The 20,204-nt window shown below is 38.3% G+C and overlaps 1 protein-coding gene across 1 annotated transcript in view; it reads left to right on the top strand.

Moving 5' to 3' along the window:
• Positions 1–20,204, top strand: part of LOC109298975 (CUB and sushi domain-containing protein 3-like) — a 290,449-nt gene that overhangs the window by 218,662 nt on the left and 51,583 nt on the right. Inside the window, exons 30-34 of the mRNA XM_019519415.1 lie at positions 1,188–1,364; positions 11,654–11,833; positions 15,568–15,741; positions 19,472–19,645; positions 19,820–19,893. Coding sequence (XP_019374960.1) covers positions 1,188–1,364; positions 11,654–11,833; positions 15,568–15,741; positions 19,472–19,645; positions 19,820–19,893 — 779 coding nt within the window. The remainder of the gene's footprint in view (positions 1–1,187; positions 1,365–11,653; positions 11,834–15,567; positions 15,742–19,471; positions 19,646–19,819; positions 19,894–20,204) is intronic.

Below are 20,204 nucleotides of genomic sequence, written 5' to 3'. Positions count from 1 at the left end.
TTCCAGATCCTAGCTGCCCTGACTGTGAAGTAGTGTCTTCAGATGTCTAGTCTAAACCTACTCTCTAACATTTGTGGCCGTTAGTCCTTGTTACCCTGGGGGGTGCTAGGGGGAACAGGGTCTCTCCCAAAACCTGCTGGTCCCCTCTGATGAGTTTATAGATGGCCACCAGGTCCCCCCTCAGCCTTCTCTTGTGAAGGCTGAACAGGTTAAGGTCCCGTAGCCTCTCTTCATAGGGTCTGCCCTGCTCTCTGTGGATCATGCAAGTGGCCCTCCTCTGGAGCCTCTCAATGCTGTCCACATCCCTCCTGAAGTGCAGTGCCCAGAACTGGATGCACTACGCCAGCTGTGGCCTGACCAGTGTCACATAGAGGGGGAGGATCACCTCCTTGGTCCTGCTTGAGATGCATCTGTGGATGCACGACAAGGTACGGTTAGCCCTACTGACTGTGATCTCGCATTGTCGGCCCAAATTCATCTTGGAGTCAATAATGACTCCAACATCTCTTTCTGCCACCGTGCTCTCAAGAAGGGAGTTTCCCAGCATATAAGTGTGCTGCTGGTTCCCACTGCCCAAGTGCAGCACCCTGCACTTGTCCATATTGAAACCCATCCTATTTTCATTAGCCCACCTCTGTAACCTGTCCAGGTCCTGCTTTAATCTGTCCTTCCCTTCTAGCATGCCCACCTCACCCCAAATCTTGGTATCATCAGCAAATTTAAACAGGCTGCTTTTCACCCTGTCGTCCAAGTCACTAATAAAAAAATTGAACAGTGCGGGCCTGAAGACTGAGCCCTGGGGGACTCCACTGCCCACTTCCATCCAGGTTGAAAAAGACCCATCCACCACTACCCTCTTAGTATGACCCTTCAGCCAATTTGCAATCCATCTGGCTTTATATCTGATACTTTCTAATTTTGAGTACTTTTCTGTCTGTAACCTACATGTTGTTCTTTTAATAGACAGTTTTAATATCACTTTCAACATTCGTGCCCTGGAAGGAAAAAGATGACAACCCTCCCTCATGCCTTACCAGCAAGAATTGAAACCTAGACCTTCAGCACAGTTTTCTATCACATGAACTTTGCTGGTAGTAAAGGCATTGGACTGGTTCCTTTTTCACTACTCCTTGTAAAAATTTTTATCTTCGTTGCATTTCATATACATTTAACATTTTCTTTTATAGCTGTGCAATGCGGTAACCCAGGAACAACTGCTAATGGGAAAGTGTTTCGTATAGATGGCACAACATTTTCTAATTCAGTAATTTATTCCTGCATGGAAGGCTACATACTTTCTGGATCTTCTGTAAGGCAGTGTACTGCCAATGGAACATGGTCAGGATCCTTGCCAAATTGCACAAGTAAGTTTTATCTTCAGTTAGTATTTATTGAGTTTAAGATATGCAAAAGTTTTCTGGTTTTTGTTGTTGTTTTTTATTATTATTATTCTTTACTCTTAGAAAATCCAATAATGTAAACTTTAGGCAGTATGTGCCAATGAACAAAATTATTCAGGTCAGTTTACTATGCAAAACATCATAACATCTGGATAAGTCTCCAAAGTCTCAGTGTTGTACAGGCAGTCCTCAGACTTATTACACAAATTGGTTCCTGAAAACTGCGTCTTAAGTAGAAACTTTGCAACTTAAAAACAATTTTCTCATGAGAAACAATGTTATAAATAGGGGATTGGTTCCTGACCCAAGGCCCGATACCCTATTTTCACCAAAAATACCCCAGAATTTTGTACTCAATCAATTATAGGTGAGTAATATAGCTACATTAATGTATTTATATTGTAAATAGCAATCATATTGATTTGGAAGGACTTCTTTGAGGTGACTTTGCTGGACTTTTTATAGGCTCTCAGTTGGACATTTTGAAGGTTCTTAGCTGGAGTCTTCTCAGGAGTCTTAGCTACAGTTTTTTTATGGAGTTTTGTCTGCTTTTTTAAAGAAAGTGTCCAAGGATATTTGGACAGATGTTGTCCAGGGAGATGAGTGATGCAGCGAACTTGTTCACTGGTGTGGTGTTGCATAGGATCAAGTGTTGTAAAGTCAAAACTGTCATAATAAAGTTGAAACAGGGTGTCAATTTATAAACATTATAAGCGTGAAACATTGTAACTCGAAACATTGTAAGCTGAGGACTGCCTGTATTAATAGTCTTGTCACCATGTCATTATTAGAATAAATAAAAGTTTAGGCAAAAACATGTAAGTTATTTTTTTTTCTCTTATTGCTTTTTCAGGAAGTTGTATTGTTATAATCTGCTCAGAAAAAAAATCCTTGTGTGTTGCTGGTGTTGTATGTTTTATTTTGGGCATGTTTTGTGTGCATCTGTGCACATAATATTATTGTTGCTGAGCCTGTCCTTTGTGAAATAGGGATAAAATACAATCACTGCCTATTTACTAAGAAAATACTTATTTTCATTTACAAATACATAACTTAAAAAAAATGTTGTCTATAAGGTTCATAGCTTGTTATGAAAGAAAGAACAAGCTATAGAAATGTAGCATACGTTTATAATTGTTTTAGCTCCATTTTTCTTTAAGTAATATTAGCTGTGGTATTTAAGTAATATATTAAGTAATACACTGTGGTATTTATGTATTGTATATGTTTTACATTTCTGGTGTTTCAATCTTCTGTAATTCTTAGGGTGTGTTTGCTGCTTGCTGATAATCGTATACTGGCTTGTGAGTAGTTCGGGGCAGCCTCCAAGTGTAATTGCCCAAACTTCAAATACTATATAGACTGTACTTGTGATATTGCTTTATATTAATGTGATATCAAGGAATATCAAGCATATTATAATTTTTCTTATTTCTGATTAAGATTTCAGGAAATGACCAGTATATGACAAATATTACAAGGCATCACCTATCTTCATTGAAGGCTTGGTTTTCTTTACCCACATATTTGCTATATTGTTTTAGTATTATGGGATCAGTTAACCATATCAGTGACTCTTTAAATTGTTTAGCTCAATCCTGTACTGGTCTGCACATGTCTTTCTGATCACTTTTTCATGCCATCCCCCAGAGCACACAATCTTCTCATCTGGAACTTAAGGTTAACCATACCCACAAAACTGCATAGGAAGCTGAACTGTCTACCTCTTGACACCTGTTTATATAGCCTAAAACTAACACCTCCAGACTTTCTGCTTCTGTGCAGCACTGTTCTGAAGGAAGAGATGCATTTGGATTTTGATAACTCTCTCTTCCTTGCCTAGTCTCTTCTCTCAGCCTCCTCTTCCTAAATATATGACTACCAATGGAGGGAAGGGTTTCATGCTGTGACTGGATAGGTTGAAGTTGGTTTGCTGCTCAAGAGTTTTTTCTGTCAGTTAGGTGATTCCTCAGTTTATTCATGGTCTGAAGAGGGGAAGCACAATTGTTTAAGGGAGCCTGGATGAAGGTAGGACCTACAGATTCATAGATTCCTAGATTGGTAGGGGCTGGAAAGGACCTTGGAGATCATCGGGTCCAGCCCCCCGCTCTAGGCAGGAAGACAACTGGGGTCAAATGACCCCAGCAAGGTGACTGTCCAGTCTCCTCTTGAAACCTCCAGGGTAGGTGACTGCACCACCTCTGGAGGGTGTTTCTTCCACAGTCTGGACACCCTGACTGAAGGAGTTTTTCCTGATACTAAGCCTGAAGCGGCCTTCCAGGAGTTTATATCTATTGGTCCTGGTCTTCCCTGGGGGTGCCCTAGTGAACACCAATCTCCTGATGCACTCCTCTGATATAGTGGTAAACTGCTATTATATGCTATCAAGTCCCCGCTCAACCTTTTCTTCTTTAAGCTAAAGAAGCACAGGTCCCTCAGCCTTTCCTCACATCTCTTGCCTTGCAAGTCCCTGATCATATGGGTGGCTCTTCTCTGGACCCTCTCAAGTTTTTCCATGTGTTTATGGAAGTGCGGCGCCCAGAACTGGATGCAGTATTCCAGCTGCGGTCTCACCAGTGTTGAGTACAACAGGAGTATCACTTCCTTTTAAGGCATACAACAAGATCCTGGCTATAGTCGATCCATTCTGCAGATGTAGATCTGCTGTGCCATCAAATCCTTAATTTCTACCTGCCATGCCAATCAATCCCCAACATGATTTTGCCACTTTTGGCTCCAGTAACAATGAATGCTTAAGGAACTTTCCTTCAGGTGGTACTTATCTGACCATCTTGTTTCTCAGCTCTTCTTTCCTCCAGCCTCTGGGAGAGCTGTTCAAAGAAGACATGGCTACATTCTCACCATATGATAAATTAGTTCTATTAATCAGAACACTTCATCTCCCCCCACCCCCCACCCCCCCGCTCCAGAAGCCCCTTGAAACATGGTGAACCCCTATGGTCTCTCATCTCCTCCATGGGTTTCTTACAGATGGAAAGACACCGTCTTGTAAAGTAATTTCTCAAAAACCTGCTCAGAGTCCTTCTTGACATGGTGGGGAGTCTTACTAAACTTGCTGCAGCCACTTCAGCCAAGATTAAGCATTGTCTTTTAAATCCCTTTGATAATAGATAATGGAATTGTTAGGATTTAGGAACCTTTGAGGCAAAATGTGTGTGAAGGAAGTTTTCCATTTTTTTTCTTTCTGTCACAGGAGGTGATGGGATGATCTTACCAGAGATCTACTATCAAAGTTGCTGTGGACAGCATATTCTGCTGGAAAAAAATTTCCCATTTTGTTTCTACCTCTTTTCAGTGGAGCTGTGCTAGTTTACAGCAGCTGATGACAGTAGCATAACTAGGGGGCGTGATTTGGGGCAGCTAGCCTGGGCATCAACTTGCTGGGGGTGGGAAAAAACTGCTGCTACCACAGCTAAACAATCATTGCAGCAGCACAGCAGAAGCCAGGCGTCACCACTAGCCCCATGTGTCACAGTTGCCCTGGGTGCCCGACTGTGTTGTTACACATCTGGCTTGACAATTTACCTCATTACCTGCATCTTACTTGAGCACTTTCTTCAACGAGCTCTGCAGGAAAAAAAAAACATCCAGCTTTGCCAGAACTGCCTTGCCATGGACTTACATACTCTAAATCAATCCTGTGCAAAATAATATTAATTGGTCAGGATCTATCTCCGTTAGGATGCCAACAGAGGATAATTGGATCTCCATTGTGAAGGATAAACTTAACAAGTCACTTCCCTCATTCAGCTAAGTCTCTGTTTTCCTTTTGTCTGTGTTAAATTAGCATGTACACAAAGATTTTATTTAAGAAATTCTTCATCCTTTTTTTCCAATTACCCATAAGCAGAAAAAGAGAGACATTCTTATTTGGTCTGCTACTTTGGCTTCCTATTTATAGATGTCAACTCTTTCTTTCAAATTTCAGTGTAAGAATTAGAATTAGGTATTAGTTTGGGCATTATAGATGAGTGACTGGCCTGTTGTAGGGATGGTACATATATTTTTAAATCGGTCTCTTCTAGTTCTTGTGAATTCATTTTCCAACTCCCTGAACACCAATTACGTTTTACTTAGTCAGGAAACAATTCCAAAAATCTGATGTATTAATTACATTTTATGCTGTTTTTCACAGCTTTGAAATTATTTAAAGATGATCATTTATTATTGAATCATAAGAAGACTAGGGTATTACCCTTGTATCCCAGTCTTTCATCTTCTTGAGAAAGGTATATTTCCCCTGTTGTTCCTTTCAGGGTGGAATTATGGCTACTTTCATTAGTGTTGAATTCCAGATTGCAGCATATGACAATAGAACAATTAATTTTTCTTGTAAATATCTTTTCAGTACAAGAAATCCTAAACACTGGAGGTTTTTGTATTTTTTTTGTGTTTACAAGTGTTTACAGTCATGTAGGGTTGAAAGTTTTGGAAGTTTCTCATCTGAGGCTGTGAAGCTCTTTGATACAATACAATATGGAAATGTCACCATTTTCTAAAGTTAAGTGGGTTTTGGTAGAACTTAAATCTTAACTTCCAGGTTGTTGCACTTCCATTACAAAAATACATTTGCGATTCCCAGGCTCCTGTGCACTGCCGGGCTGGGAACAACACTGGCACAGTATGGGAGCCAATTCAAGATGCAGGGTCTGGGAGTGATTCCAGCACCAGGGCTCCAGTGCACTGTGGGGAGTGGGAGTTGGTCTCAGACCCTGCAGCACGTAGGAGCGAGTTCAGGGCTGTGGAGCAGTGCAGAGGCTGGGAACAGTCCTGGGAGCAATATGGGAGGGGAGTGGGACAGCATGACAAACAACAGTTTGCCTGGCTCTCATTTTCTTTACTGCACTGGGGCCTTAACCTGACTCTGGTGCAATCCCAGGGCTAAGACCAAAAATCAAATCAGTTTCATTCCTGGGATCTGGCTGGGGGCACTGAAGACTCCATTAGGGTACTGCAGTCTATATTTAGATCATAGTAAGCATTAATGTGTGACTGCTTGGAAAACTTTATACGCTTACTACAATGTAAATACATGCTAAGTGTAATGTTTAACAATACCCCATGCATCTTAAGTTAGATCTGGATTATTTCTCAAGAGATCAGTGGAAACCAATTTTTTTAAATCAGTGCCTGTAGTGCTATCTGCTAAGCCAGCTAACTGATGTGGTGGGCAGCTACCAACTATGTGGTTCGAAGCTAAATAGAATCAGGGTGATATGCAAAGATAGCTCATAAAAATACCTCTGCTTCCACTATATCCATCTAAGCATTTATACGGTATTCATTTATTATAAAGCAGTGTAATATCTTATTTTTCTTTCTCTTTCTTTCTGTCTACTCCCACCATATTTGTATCATCTGTCTTGACATTGTTACATTACCAGTTGTTATTATTTTGAAAGTAATGTTTAGACAATACCAGAGATGGGGAAAGAGAAAGCATGATAAAAAAAAAAAATACTTTGGAGGGTTTTTTTAACAGTCATATTCTAGAAAGTAGAGTATAAGTGTAATGCATCAGTAGTTTGGAGGGTTTTTCTCTTTCTCCTAAATTGTTAGTGTACCAGGAAAAAATGGCACAGCTGTAAACCACCATTAGAAGTAAAAAAAAGAAAAAAGGTGGGGGCCAAGGATATTATGCACATTATCTGTAATTGTAATCCACTCTGAGCTTCTCTGCATAGGGTGGGATATAAAAGTCAGTAACAACAGCAACAGAACTTGCAAATAAGAACTCATTTTGTGGCTAGACACTTGAAATTGTCTTCCTTTATGGATTCGTTGACACCTATTTACATGCCTGCTTTCCTACACATCAGCATTGACATTTGACCTAACATAGCATGTGGAAGGAAAGGTAACTGAAGAGAACAGCCTAAATGGCTGTAAATCTCAGGAGATTTTTTGAGGCTCTTGAGGCTAAAATATATCAGACCAAGCCCATGCCACCCTGCAGCCACAGGTCAGCAGTGTCCTGTAGTTCTTACCTGTCTGCCAAAACTATTCTGAGGATAAATGCAGATCAAAGGAATATTATTTCAACACAGAATGTGCGTTTTCTTACTGAACAAAGGTGTCATAAAAATTACCTTCTAGTTGGTACAAAGGAGACAGAGATATGGAATTGCATACATATCAACATATAGCAAAATAGCGAAGACGCACTCATCTTCAGAAATGCCTACTTTCTACAGTATATCTTTTAATATACTTTTATTCCATTTCAGAATATCTGTGGTTGTATTCCATTAACAAGGAATGAGTTAGTGGTTTACAGTTGTAATAATAATTTAAAAAATCAGCTCAAGTACCAAACAAAATAGAAAAAAATAGAAACACAAAAATACCCTATGCTTGTTGGCATTGGTTGATTTATATCTTGTTTAGTTTAATTATTACTGTTTTGCTTCAAGAGGAAAATCAGTGACCTTTCTAGGCCCCTCACCAACAATGCATGAATTCAATGGGATAATTCATTGGTTTTGTAGAAAAATAAGTAAATTAAAACCTTGAGAGAGAGAGATACTTGAAAGTTCTTTTAACAGAGACTTGCAAGAGAGAATTACTCTCTCTCTCAGGTAACAATTCAACTTGGCTTTTTCAGTAACTCTAGTACTGCCTTCTGTACCGACTGATAGGTTATTAATGTTTCTCTAGTTTTCTTTTTCCTTTTATTTCCCTGCCCTCCTAAAAAAAACCCTTGAAATCAGTTTACCCTTGAAGCCTCTTTGGTTTATTACAATCCTCCAGTTAATCTTTCAGTGAAAGTTACATTAATTTTGAACAGGTATTCTACATATTAACTTATGTTACTTCATCAGCCATTTTGATTAAATTTTTCATCTCCATAGGTACAACAATCTATTGTATTTTAAATTAGTGTCTAATTTTGCAAAGCATAGGACAGAATTATGACAGGTCATATATTACTTTTTCCAAAGAGGGAACTAAGTAAAAGATGCATTTAATTCTAAATACATTCATAGTCCAATTTTTGCAGCATGCTTAATTTTTTTCAGCAAATGAATAGAAGCCCAAAGGTGTTTTTTCCTTCATAAATTATAGTGAACAAATGGGACTGAAACATGGTTAGGAGGATTTTGATGTAATGTTCTATCCCTCAGTCTAATATTTTGCTTAAGAAAAGGCCAGAGTTCAGTCTTTTAAAAAAGCATTGCAAAGAGATAGCCTATGTTACTGTTCTGTGCAAAAACCTGTTAAGTACATGTTACTAGTTCTCAGTCAACCTCAAAGACAGTGTGTGTGCACATTTGTTAGCAAACATATATTCTATAAATACAAAAAGCATGTCAAAACATTATAACAGTATGAATGACTTCTTACATGTTTATTTTTAAGCTAATTAAACAATACATTTTTGGTGTTCCTCGGATGAATGCATTTGCTGCTGCTAAAAATATTTTAAAAAATGTTTGACATAGCATTTATCCTTCTATAATACCAGCATAACACACATTCCAATCTCAGCTATCCAAGATGATGTCTCAGTCTCTGTTGTGTGACAATAATGTGAGAAGTGTGTTAATTGGACTCTTCAGGACTTGAAAAGAATGGCACCATCCCCATTCTTTTCCACGTACTTCAGAAACTGTCAGCAAACAGTCTGTTTGGGCAGCTCCAAGGGTAATAGCATTTCAGCCATTAGGTTAACTACTAACTGGTTATCTATGTTTTTTAAGCCAATCAAGCAAAAGAAAAATCCCCAGGAACTTGTATCTGTATTTGTAACTTGTAACTAAAGTCATAAAATATTGGCTGAACTTATAAAAGAACTGCTCCATGGATTTTCACAGGCTCCACAGAGCCGTCTTATCCCCATAAGCCCAATTAAGTCACACAAAACCCTTTCCTCACCCCAATCTGCCATGTTTTGTTTAATTGATATAATATCCCAGTTTGTAGTCGTTAGCTAAATCCTAAAGTACAGAATATACTTTATACTTTAAGTATCACTGTAGTTAAATAATGCTAAAAATATATACTTTCTCTACAGAAATGTTAACTTTTGTTTGTATAAGCTTCATACAGACTTTATCCTGTAGTATTGGAAAGGGTTCAATAATAAAGCAAAGCAGAGGCTGAGAAAAATTGAGAGATGTAAACAAGGCAGAAAAGAGATTCCTTTCAGTCCCCACACCTTCTCCTCCCTCATGTCCCCCTTCCTCCTCTTCCCACCCCCCTGCTCTGGTGAGTTATTAAATAAAGACAGTAAATTGGAGAAAAGGAAGTTACAGAAGCTGCAAAAGTGAAGGATCTTGCTGTATAGTGGCTGAACAGATTTTCAAATAGGGCATTAGCTGTGGGAGTAGGACAAATAATAGGGTGATGGCAAAAAGCAGGGGTGATAGAAGAAATAGAAAAGGTCTGTGAGATGGGAAAAATGCTTAGCTGCCTTTTGCAAACAAGCAAAACAAATTTGAATAGAAGTAAATGGGCAGTCTCTAGAGCTGTTTGAGTATTGTGGCAGTGAATTTGCACTTCTTTCTAAGACAGGGCAGCCCCTTAGCAGTGCAGTTTATGGCTGGCTGTAGGAGTTAAAGGCCTGGATACTGGAATAGAGTCCAGTTCATACAGAATTACCAGGGTAGTATTTGTGATGTTCTTGATAACAACAAGCCCCTGGAAAATGAAATATTGGAACTGGAGAAGGAGGTAGAAGATATGGAGTTGTGTTTGAAGTTATGTTTTTGCTTTGGGGACATTTGCTAAATAAAGTTCTAGTATGATATGAGCTGGATCTTAAAAAAAAAAGATATGGAACGCATTAAGAAAAAGATATTACCTGCCTCAAAGCGGAGTAGATTAGCCTTCAGTGAACTTCATGTTGCCACACCTAGGCCAGGTACAGATGTTACACTTATACTGGTATAAGTGAATGGAAACCATTCTATGCCTGAAACAGAACAGGAGTTTGGCACACAAAACAGGTCTATACCCATAGTAGAAGAGACATTCAGTACACACAGACTAGTTTAAAAATTGTGGAACCTGGTCTAAGATTTCCCCCACCACCATCCCCACCAAAGGGCAAATGTGTCTTCTGTTCACTACTGATCTAGACTACGCTGGTTACAGAAAACCACATAACTTAGATTGATTCCACCTTGGGCTTTTTGAATGTCTGTACCTATCCCTAATGACTGTTACTAGTCTGAGTTAACTTGCTTAAAGCTAGCTCAGGCAGTTTGCAGTTACTAATGTAGACATACACACAGAGCCTTCTTTGACTGTAGTTGCCTTTGAAAATTTGATCTAAACATGTTATTTAGACTCTATTCACTGAGGATCTAGTGCAGAAAGCTGAGCAGAGGGGTTATGTTCCCAGTAAATTGAATTGCCAAACAGATAGGATGTTTTCTTTTGTAGAAACTGGAACTTTTTTCAAGGTGTATCTTCATTCCTAGAAGTCATGATTCTCAGTCTTTGTCAGTAACGAACACGTGGGATTTCTTCTACTCTATTGAACTATGCCAGAAGAAGATAAATCAGAGTGCAGGTGATGAAATGAAAATCTCATCTGTTTTTCCTTCTCAAGTTCTATCACCTATTTTCATAATGCAATGATCTCTTTCTAGTACTGAGTGGCACAAAGCAACTTGACAACCATCCTTCCTCAAAATGATGATAACGCTTTAAGAAACCATATACCCGATTTCTTTGTAAACTGTAGTTCATGTTGTGTACCTACCTTTGTACGTGCATGCATATACTCTCTTCTGTGCACATATTAAGTAGATGAGTACTTCCAAATTAGAGGGGGGCCTAGATACGTCAATTAAAAAATGTTGCAGGTTCTCCACTGTGTATATTCAAGCGCTAAAAGCAAAAAATAAACAGCACAAATTGACATCTACCACTTTAAGATTTATCTCTTTGGTGTACTTTTCTGGGCATGAAAGGCCAAATGCAGCATATGGCTAATTTCTTTGCTAATTTTGTTTCTGTTTTCTACTCTTAAAATTTTACTTGATTAAAATAGTACAGTCCATTAGTTCTATTTTTGAACAGGTATGTTGATTTTTCTCTAAAATGTAGGTGCTGTATGCATTCATATGTTTTATGTGGCAGATAATTTAGATAACGTACATGTTTATCTTCTATGGCTGTATTATTTTTTTGCAATAAATCATTAATTTTACCACTTGTTTTTTCAGCTCACAAATACACAGCCAAATTAATGTTTTAACATCTGTTCAATTCCATACTTTCAGTAATTAGTTGTGGAGATCCAGGTATACCACCCAACGGAATGAGATATGGCGATGATTATGTTGTTGGACAAAATGTTACTTATATGTGCCAGCCTGGCTATACAATGGAATCAAACAGCTCTGTCATTCGCACTTGTACCAGTAATGGCACATGGAGTGGAACAGTCCCAACTTGTAAAGGTAAAGTATTCATTTGGTTGTCAACCCTACTTCTTTTGTGACATTCAGATCTATTGTTTACTGTTAAAGTTATAATTCCTCATTATATATCAAGACCCAGTATGCCTGGGCACATTGTGATAAGTTATTTTGTCTCTAAGTCTAATTGATTTCTTGGCTTTAGAAACTTTTCTTACCATCTGCATCTTTTATACTTATTTATAAATTTAAACACTTAGCTGTATAGATGGTTTACTGGGGCTCTGAGTAATGAGTTCACTTTCTGCTACCAACTGAGAAGTCATTTAAGCTGATTTTCTTGCTTCAGCTTGATTTCATCCTCTCTCTGCATAAGGCTATATTATACCATAGATAGCATAAGATCTTTTATTCACAAAGATCGTGATAGTGACCCTTGGAATGCATCTCACAGACTGAACTTCTCAGGGAGAGATAATCCAGGACTGTTCCCATCCTTCCCACACATCCTTTCCCTGGTCTCTCCTTTGTTCAGAGTGCATAAATTGAACCCCATTCTATAGTAACAATATACTCAATACTTTCTTTAAGCAACAGCATATGAAAAAAAAATCAGCAAATGGTCAAGTACGCATTTGTTCACCAGATTGTGCTGCTTTCTTGTTCTGACAGAAGCACAAAAAAAAAAAGTACATGAAAAGGAGCTAGAACTTTGTTCTCCTGTTCATCATGTAAGAGTCCTTGTCATTAGGCTGGTAGCTGAGAGCTGCTTTGGGGCTACAACTTGATTCTTCTGTTCCTTGTGTAGGAGTCCTTGTCATTAAGCTACTGGCTGAAAGTTGGCAGATATATGTGGAGGGTGATTTTGTTTTGCCATAGGACACTCCAGAAAGAAATAGGGTTGCTGTGAGATTCAGATTCAAGGTTTACAGTGGAGCATTATACAGGTTGGCTTGACCCTTACAGAAATGGCAGTGTGTTCCCAGTGATGTTGCCCATGCAGAGGAAGTGTAGAAACTCTTCATTCACATCTTACCATTAAAGCAGCACTAAACGAGAACAGGGGAGGCATTCTCTAATATAACTCTAGAAATACCTTGCACAAGGCCTTGGGTGAAGAATTCAGGTTTCAGCTCTGGACCAGAGATCGGGGCTTTTTTGGGTCTGGAGCACTATCAATCTTTCTGTCTGTTAATTATGATAAACACTTATGGCATTATGCAAAAATAATGTTTGGAATCACTGATGTTCTCAGAAATCCCCTCTTTTATTCTTTCCAAATTTCTGTGCAATGAAAAAAGTAATATGCACTAGTAAATGAATGCAACCATTTGTTTTGAATGTGTAATCAAAAGGAATGCATAATGTATAATGATATATTTGGAAATATATAATAGCTAGTTTTTACTGTCAGGAGGATTTTGGCTCCTTTGGTACCATTTAGCTAAAATAATTGGAAAATGAACTGCCTAGAAAATAGATACATTTTTGTCTGAGTGCTATTGAAATACTGGATATAAATGTTTCCCTTGCTTTGTCTCTGCAATGGAAAGACATGTGTATTCATTCTCAAATACGTGTGAATTATTCAGACATAGTACTTTTCTGCCAAACTGTCCTAAATGCACAATTTGTATTTGTAACACAAATTTAAACTGAAAAGCCCTAACAGAGCCCATTAGAGATATGCATTATTAATTATTCAATTTCTGCTACTGTTGTTGACAACCTATAACAGGGTAGTGTTCACTTTTATCCCCGCCCCCCGCCTTTCCCCATTCTGGAGCTTCTGACATTTATTTTCTTACCTTAGCTCTTTTTTCATGATATCAGCAACCAACAGGTCCATTACTTCACAGCTAGAAAGTTGAAATGCAAGCTCTGTTTTACAAAGGCTAGTTATAAAGCTATTTGATTTTGACAGACAAACCATGTCTAGGGGATAAGGGTGAGAGTGTCAGTGATTATTGTGTAACCCTTGCTACTGTATGAAGAAAAGATGAAAGAGCTCTACAAGGGTGAAATGATTGAAAAGGGCAAATGCCACACCCACTTTATTTTTTTTACAAATCCCAATGAGAAAGGGAATCTGAGGTCACCTTCAAATCCTTGGTTTTGTTCTTGAAAATAAATTATTATATTCATAGTAATTTCATCCAGAGTTACCAAATGAAACCTCAGAGCCTCTCAGTAAAATATGGAAAAGCAAAAATGCCATTATGTATCCTGGTGGAGGCTGATTCACGGAAAGGCCAGGTGGCTTCTACCGGTCACACTCAAGAACCTAGCGCTCCTGACCTGTGATCCCTCTAATTTGTTTTTTTCTTGCATGCAGAATGACAGGCTGACTCAGCGTAAGTTTTAAGCTTATGAGCACAGTCCCTTCCTCTCCTCCATTCACATGATCTCTTTTAGCTCTCCCCTCATTAGTTTTCATTCATTACCTTCAACTCTCATTTCCTCCCAGTCTCCACTAAATTCCATGCAGTTATTCCCACTTAATCCTTCCCTTTCTCTTCCTTTCATGTACATTCAGTGGCAATCTCCTCATTCACGTTTCCTTTTTTTATTTCTTCTTTTTTTCCTCAGTCATTCACCTCATGTCTCATCCGTTTCAGTGTCCTGCCCCCATTCTTTCCCCTTTCCCTATTTCAGCCTAATCTCACCCTTTTTTCTATCCTCCCATTCAGACTTCAAAGTTAATTGTTGCCACCGCCACAGCATGCTCACCCAAATCAGATAGCAATGGTCCATCTAGCACCACCTCTTTGTTGCTACTTCTGCTACATAGTTAGGTACCATCAGACAGATAGGCCTATCTTCTTCATTCCTCAGGCCTTAAATGAGGTCCTTCAAAATCTGCAGTCCCTCCACCCCAATGCTTGGGAAGAAAGAGCTAACTTAGCATCTTTCCCTGTCAGGTTGAGCAGCATCAGCAGCCTCAGGAGGGGAAAACCTGAATCATCCTACTTTCAAAGTGAAATATGTAACTCTTAGTAATTGTTTAATAACAATTTTGCAGAGGATTATATTCTTCTGGGAGCATGATTCAGTTTGAGTTTCCAGATCGTAATACACTGAAATCTGTTATCCTGTGAAGAGAAACCTTTGTGTGGAGTCCTTGTATTAACAGTGAGACTCTACAAAGGTATTTCATATGAAAAGTCCCCACTGTAGGATTAAGACCTACATGAAAAGGATGAAAATATTATAAATAGCAATTATCAAAGGTAAAAGTACATGCGGAGGCAGGTGTTGCTCATTGTGTGGTATCTGTTAAGAAAGGGTGTAGCCATGCACACAGCTTTGAGGGCCTTGCTCCTAAATCTAATTCCTGTGCTTTAGCAACCAGACCATCCCTTAATTGGTATCAAGAACAAAATATTGTGGCCAGGTGCAGTAGAAACTATACTTCAGGAGGCATACAAGACAAAAAAAAGTAATTGTGTAGCAAGAACTCTTAGGAATTTGCTGAAGAATATATGTTATGTAGCCTGTACTGTGATCGCCTATGTTATCTTCCCAGCGGGCATGATGCAACATTCAGCTTGCATGCTTGATTATGATAACGAGCAGCTAATGGGCGGCCAAAAAAATAGAGGTAACCGGAAGTGTTAACTTCAGGTGATGTTGCAAAAATACAGCCAGGACGATAACAAGTCACCACTGTATTGCCCTCCAAAAAGGTTAAATTAGCACATATGGTTCTTCTAGTTACTATGTACTCCAGGGATATTTACAGCAGCTGTGTCTAATTATTTTGAATATTATTGCAGCTGTTACCTGCCCAACTCCTCCCCAGATCTCTAATGGAAGATTGGAAGGAACAAACTTTGACTGGGGATTTAGTATTAGCTATGTGTGCTCTCCTGGCTATGAACTGTCTTTTCCTGCTGTTTTGACCTGTGTTGGAAATGGAACTTGGAGTGGCGAGGTACCTCAGTGCTTACGTAAGTATTTCCTTAATACTTATACTTTATCCTACTATTATTTCCCTTATCGCTTTCATCTTTTTTTCAAGCTGTTGCTCTGGTAATTTTGAACTTCCTGTAGCAAAGGTGTAGACAATAATTTTTTTCTAAATTTATCCCAAATGGATTTGAATCCATACAGTACCTAGCAGAGTTTTCAACTAGCAGAGTTTCTTGGGGAAAATGTAGCATCCTGCTATTCTGAGGTAAATCCTTTGTAAGCACTTACTAAGCCTCTATCATGTACATTAAAGTAATGCTAAATGAATGTAACTTTTGGTGCAAACTAAATTAAGCCGGGCACACCAGGGTTAAGAGTGATACTGGTCTCCTGCTCTTATGTTCAGCTAATTCTTCTATTTCAAAATGTGACAAAAGATGCTGTCAGAGGGGAGGGTTCAGTCAGGAACTCTTTTATTCATTCATTACTCAGGTAAAACTCCCACTTATGTCAGTGGAAGTTGCTTGCCAATGCAGTTGACTAGACCCCAGGGTGAATCCCTAACAACTGGATTTTTTTCCCTGTGTTATATTAAGTTACCAGTTCCATGCAGTAATTTTTTATTATCATAAGATTGCTGACACTGATGGATCTTGCATTGCAGCAGATTTCATTACAATAACAAATTTGTCCTTGTTCTTTATGCTTATGTTCTTTCATTGATTATTAAAAAAAAAAGAAAGAAAGAAAGTTGTTCAAAGTGAATGCAATGCTTTCAAAAGGTATTCAGTTGGCTGAACTTGGGAACCGCTTTCTGTTATAAAGCATGTTATGGACATCCTGTGATCGTGACCTAGGAGTGCGTAGGTGAACATGAATAAATCAGTCTGATCTGCTTTGTTTGGCAACATCTATTTCTAGCCTTAGTCTCTTCTGTCTTGATCCTGGAATCCTGCAGTATACATTACATGGGGCTATGCTCTTACACTGTTTGGAAGGTCCAGTTAATGCTCAATGCAGCTGCTTTGTAATTAAGCAGTTTTTCAGACAAAGAACATGTTGCCTTCCTGTTCTCATAGATGAAATGAATTAGCAGTCAGTGCTTGACTCAAAATTATAGCTGCCAGGCTTAAATAAAAGCAACTTATGACAAGGTATTCTCAAAGAGAACTCTTTGGGGATATTTTGACATCTGGAGCATATTTTCTACTTGGTTGTGCATCTGATGCCATTTTGGGCAAGAGGTTGAGTAAAGTCTATTTGATAAGGCCTGGCTATCTGTTTTATTGTCTTTCAGGTTTTAAATTCCTTGCTTTGCATTCAATTGATTGTACAGTATCTGAATGCTAAGATTATTGCTTTTCTAAATAAGAAAATGAGTATAAGAAACAGTAAATAAGACACACAGGTCCAGATTCTTTAAAAGTATTTAACATCTATCTCCATTATATTTCAGTGGGAATTAAAACAACTAAATACTTGCTGAGAATCAGGGCCCTAAACAGAAGGAAGATAAAAGATGAAATGGCATTCTTTTTGTTACTTTAAACAAATATACGTCACCCACAGATGTTTAAAAATCGTCACATTATCTATATCACGTTTTTTCAATGACCAGCCCACTAGCAGTGTCTGAACAGAGACAGTCCCATCATTGTTAATGATGAATTATACCAAGTCCTTTGGAAAATAAAAACACTTTCCAGTGGGAAAAGGAGGAATTCCAAACCTTCTAGTCTGCTGCCAATATGTATCCTTCCATCCCAGAGAAAAATAAGGCTGCTGTGAATTACCATCGTGTCTAGTTTCCATGGTAACTTCTATAAAAGGAAGTTAGTAGGCAGCCAACAATAGTGTGTGGCTGGAGAAAGACGTGTAAAAAAAAAAAAAAAAAAAAAAAAAAAAAAAAAGGGGGGTTTGGGAAAAAAAAAAAAAAAAAAAAATACTAAGAGAAGAGGAGGGTTTGGGAAAAAAAAAAAAAAAAAAAAATACTAAGAGAAGAGGAGGGTTTGGGAAAAAAAAAAAAAAAAAAAAATACTAAGAGAATGAGAGAGTTTAGGTAAAAAAAAAAAAAAAAATCCAGTAAAAACTCATCAACTATCTGGAATGTCAGGGGTTGGGGAGATTTTTTTCCCCTGACAGGTTACTCAGGGGAAAAAATAGACCTCTGTGTGCCAAATAATGCAGCAAAACAGGAATAGTCTAAAAATGTACAGAGATCTTTACAAACTATGATCCTAGTTTTGCAGACTTTTACTAATGAGCACAGTGTTTACAACAGGGAGGAGCTGTACCAAGCCAAATAGACTAATTATCAGACTATCCTCAGTTGAAGGTGGATTATGTTTAGTAACAATTTTGCAGTGGATTATATTCTGCCAGGAGCATGATTCAGTTTGAGTTTCCAGATCATAATAAACTGAAATCTGTTATCCTGTGAAGAGAAATCTTTGTATTACCAGTGAGACACTACAAAGCTATTTAATATGAAAAGTCCCCATTGTAGGATATGGACCTAAGTGAAAAGGATGAACATGTTATAATAAATGGCAATTATCAAAGGTAAAAGTGTATATATATATTTTTAAAAGAGAAAAATTTCATAGCAATCTCAAATCCATAGATGATTTGTTTATTGTTTCTATAGGCATGACTTGTGTATTCTTAAAATTGTGCATTCATTAACGGTGATGGTGTTCATTCTACTTTCTTGACCAGTGGCACATTTAATTTTAAAATCAATCCCAAGCTTCTGTCAGAAAAAGTCCAGTTTTGTGGCACAGGGAACATAGCTGATCAGACCACTGGCTCACGAGAACACAGAATCAAACATCTGATAGCAACCAATGCTTTATTCTGAAGAGACAAGCCAGAAATCTTGGAACACATATAGCCAGTTATTCAGTACTATGCCATGGCTACAAAAAGAAGGCTTTGCATGAGAGAAACTTTAATTTTAAAGCACTGGTTTTAAACACAACATAAAGGTTGACTTTCACGTTGCTGATATTACTTTGTGTCTGTGCTTCTGGGAGCCATTTTTATAGTAGTCCTGGTTAGCCACACTATCTTTCTGATGTTGTTGCTAGGTAGAATCACAGAAATTTAGGGTTGGAAGGGACCTCAGGAGGTCATCTAATCCAACCCCCTGCTCAAAGCAAGACCATTCCCAAACAGACCATCCCAGCCAAAGCTTTGTCTAGCTGGGTTTTGAAAACCTCCAAGGATGGAGCTTCCACCACCCCTCTGGATAATTTGTTCCAGTGTTTTATAACCCTCCTAGTGAGAAAATTCGTCTTGATATTTAACTTAAACTTCCTTTGCTGCAACTTGAGACTGTTGCTCCTTGTTCTTTCATCTCCCACCACTGAGAACAGTCTAGCTGCATCCTCTTTCAAACCTCCCTTCAGGTAGTTGAAGGCTGCTATTAAGTCCTTTCTGTCTTCTCTTCTCTAGAATAAATAAGCCTAGTTCCCTCAGTCTTTCTTCAAAAGTCATGTCCCCAGCCCCCTCACCACTTTTTGTCACCCTCTGCTGTACTCTCTCCAATATTTCCACATCCTTTCTGTAGTGGGGGGCCCAAAACTGAACTCAGTACTCCAGATGTGGCCTTACCAATGTTGACTAGAGGGGAATAATTACTTCCCTTGACCTACTGGCAACACACCTACCAATGCAACCCAGTATGCCATTCTTTAATTCATGTCTTATTTTAATACCTTGTACTAAATGGCAAATGCTTTCTATGCTTCATTCCTTTTTCCGTAGCCAAATTTTGTGGTGACCCTGGTATTCCTGCTCAAGGGCAAAGAGAAGGCAAGAGCTTCATCTACCAGTCAGAAGTCTCTTTCAGCTGCCATATTCCTTTTATTTTGGTTGGATCCAGTACTAGGATATGCCAAGCAGATGGGACTTGGAGTGGTTCATCTCCTCGATGTATAGGTAAAAGGAGATCTATATTACTGTGATTGCTTTCCTTTATTCTCCTGCTATTACATCTAACTGTTTAATATTATTAAATACTTTTACTTTTATGTTATTTTTATAGTACCTATGAAATCTAACTTTTTATTAGAAAAATACAATATATTGTATTGTTTTTTTATGTTGTTTTAGAACCTACCCGCACAGCATGTGAAAATCCAGGAGTGCCACGGCATGGATCACAAAACAATACATTTGGCTATCAAGTAGGTTGTCTTTTTTACTACACTGTCATTCAGAAATCCTCAGTTTGTGGTCCAGGAAACAATGGTGTTGTTTGAAGTGCTGGCTGGTTCTGTGGAGCAGGCTATTGTTTCTTCCAGCTTCTGAAATTGAATTTAGAATCCACTAAAAACCTATTAAATATATTTTTTCTAATTTTCCATGAAAGCTGTTGTTGTTGTTGTTGTTGTTGCATGAAAGTTCCCAAATGAAAGGGAAGATGTTCCACATACTCTGTATTTGGAAAGAAAGTGACCTTTGTAGAAGTCCTTGCATTTTGTGGGGTGGGGAATGC

The sequence above is a fragment of the Gavialis gangeticus genome, unplaced genomic scaffold (assembly GCF_001723915.1).
Source record: "Gavialis gangeticus isolate Ggan-Ray unplaced genomic scaffold, GavGan_comp1, whole genome shotgun sequence".
Taxonomy (NCBI): Eukaryota; Metazoa; Chordata; order Crocodylia; family Gavialidae; genus Gavialis; species Gavialis gangeticus.
The sequence above is the reverse complement of the archived record's forward strand: the minus strand, read 5'-3'. Positions and strand labels throughout refer to the sequence as shown.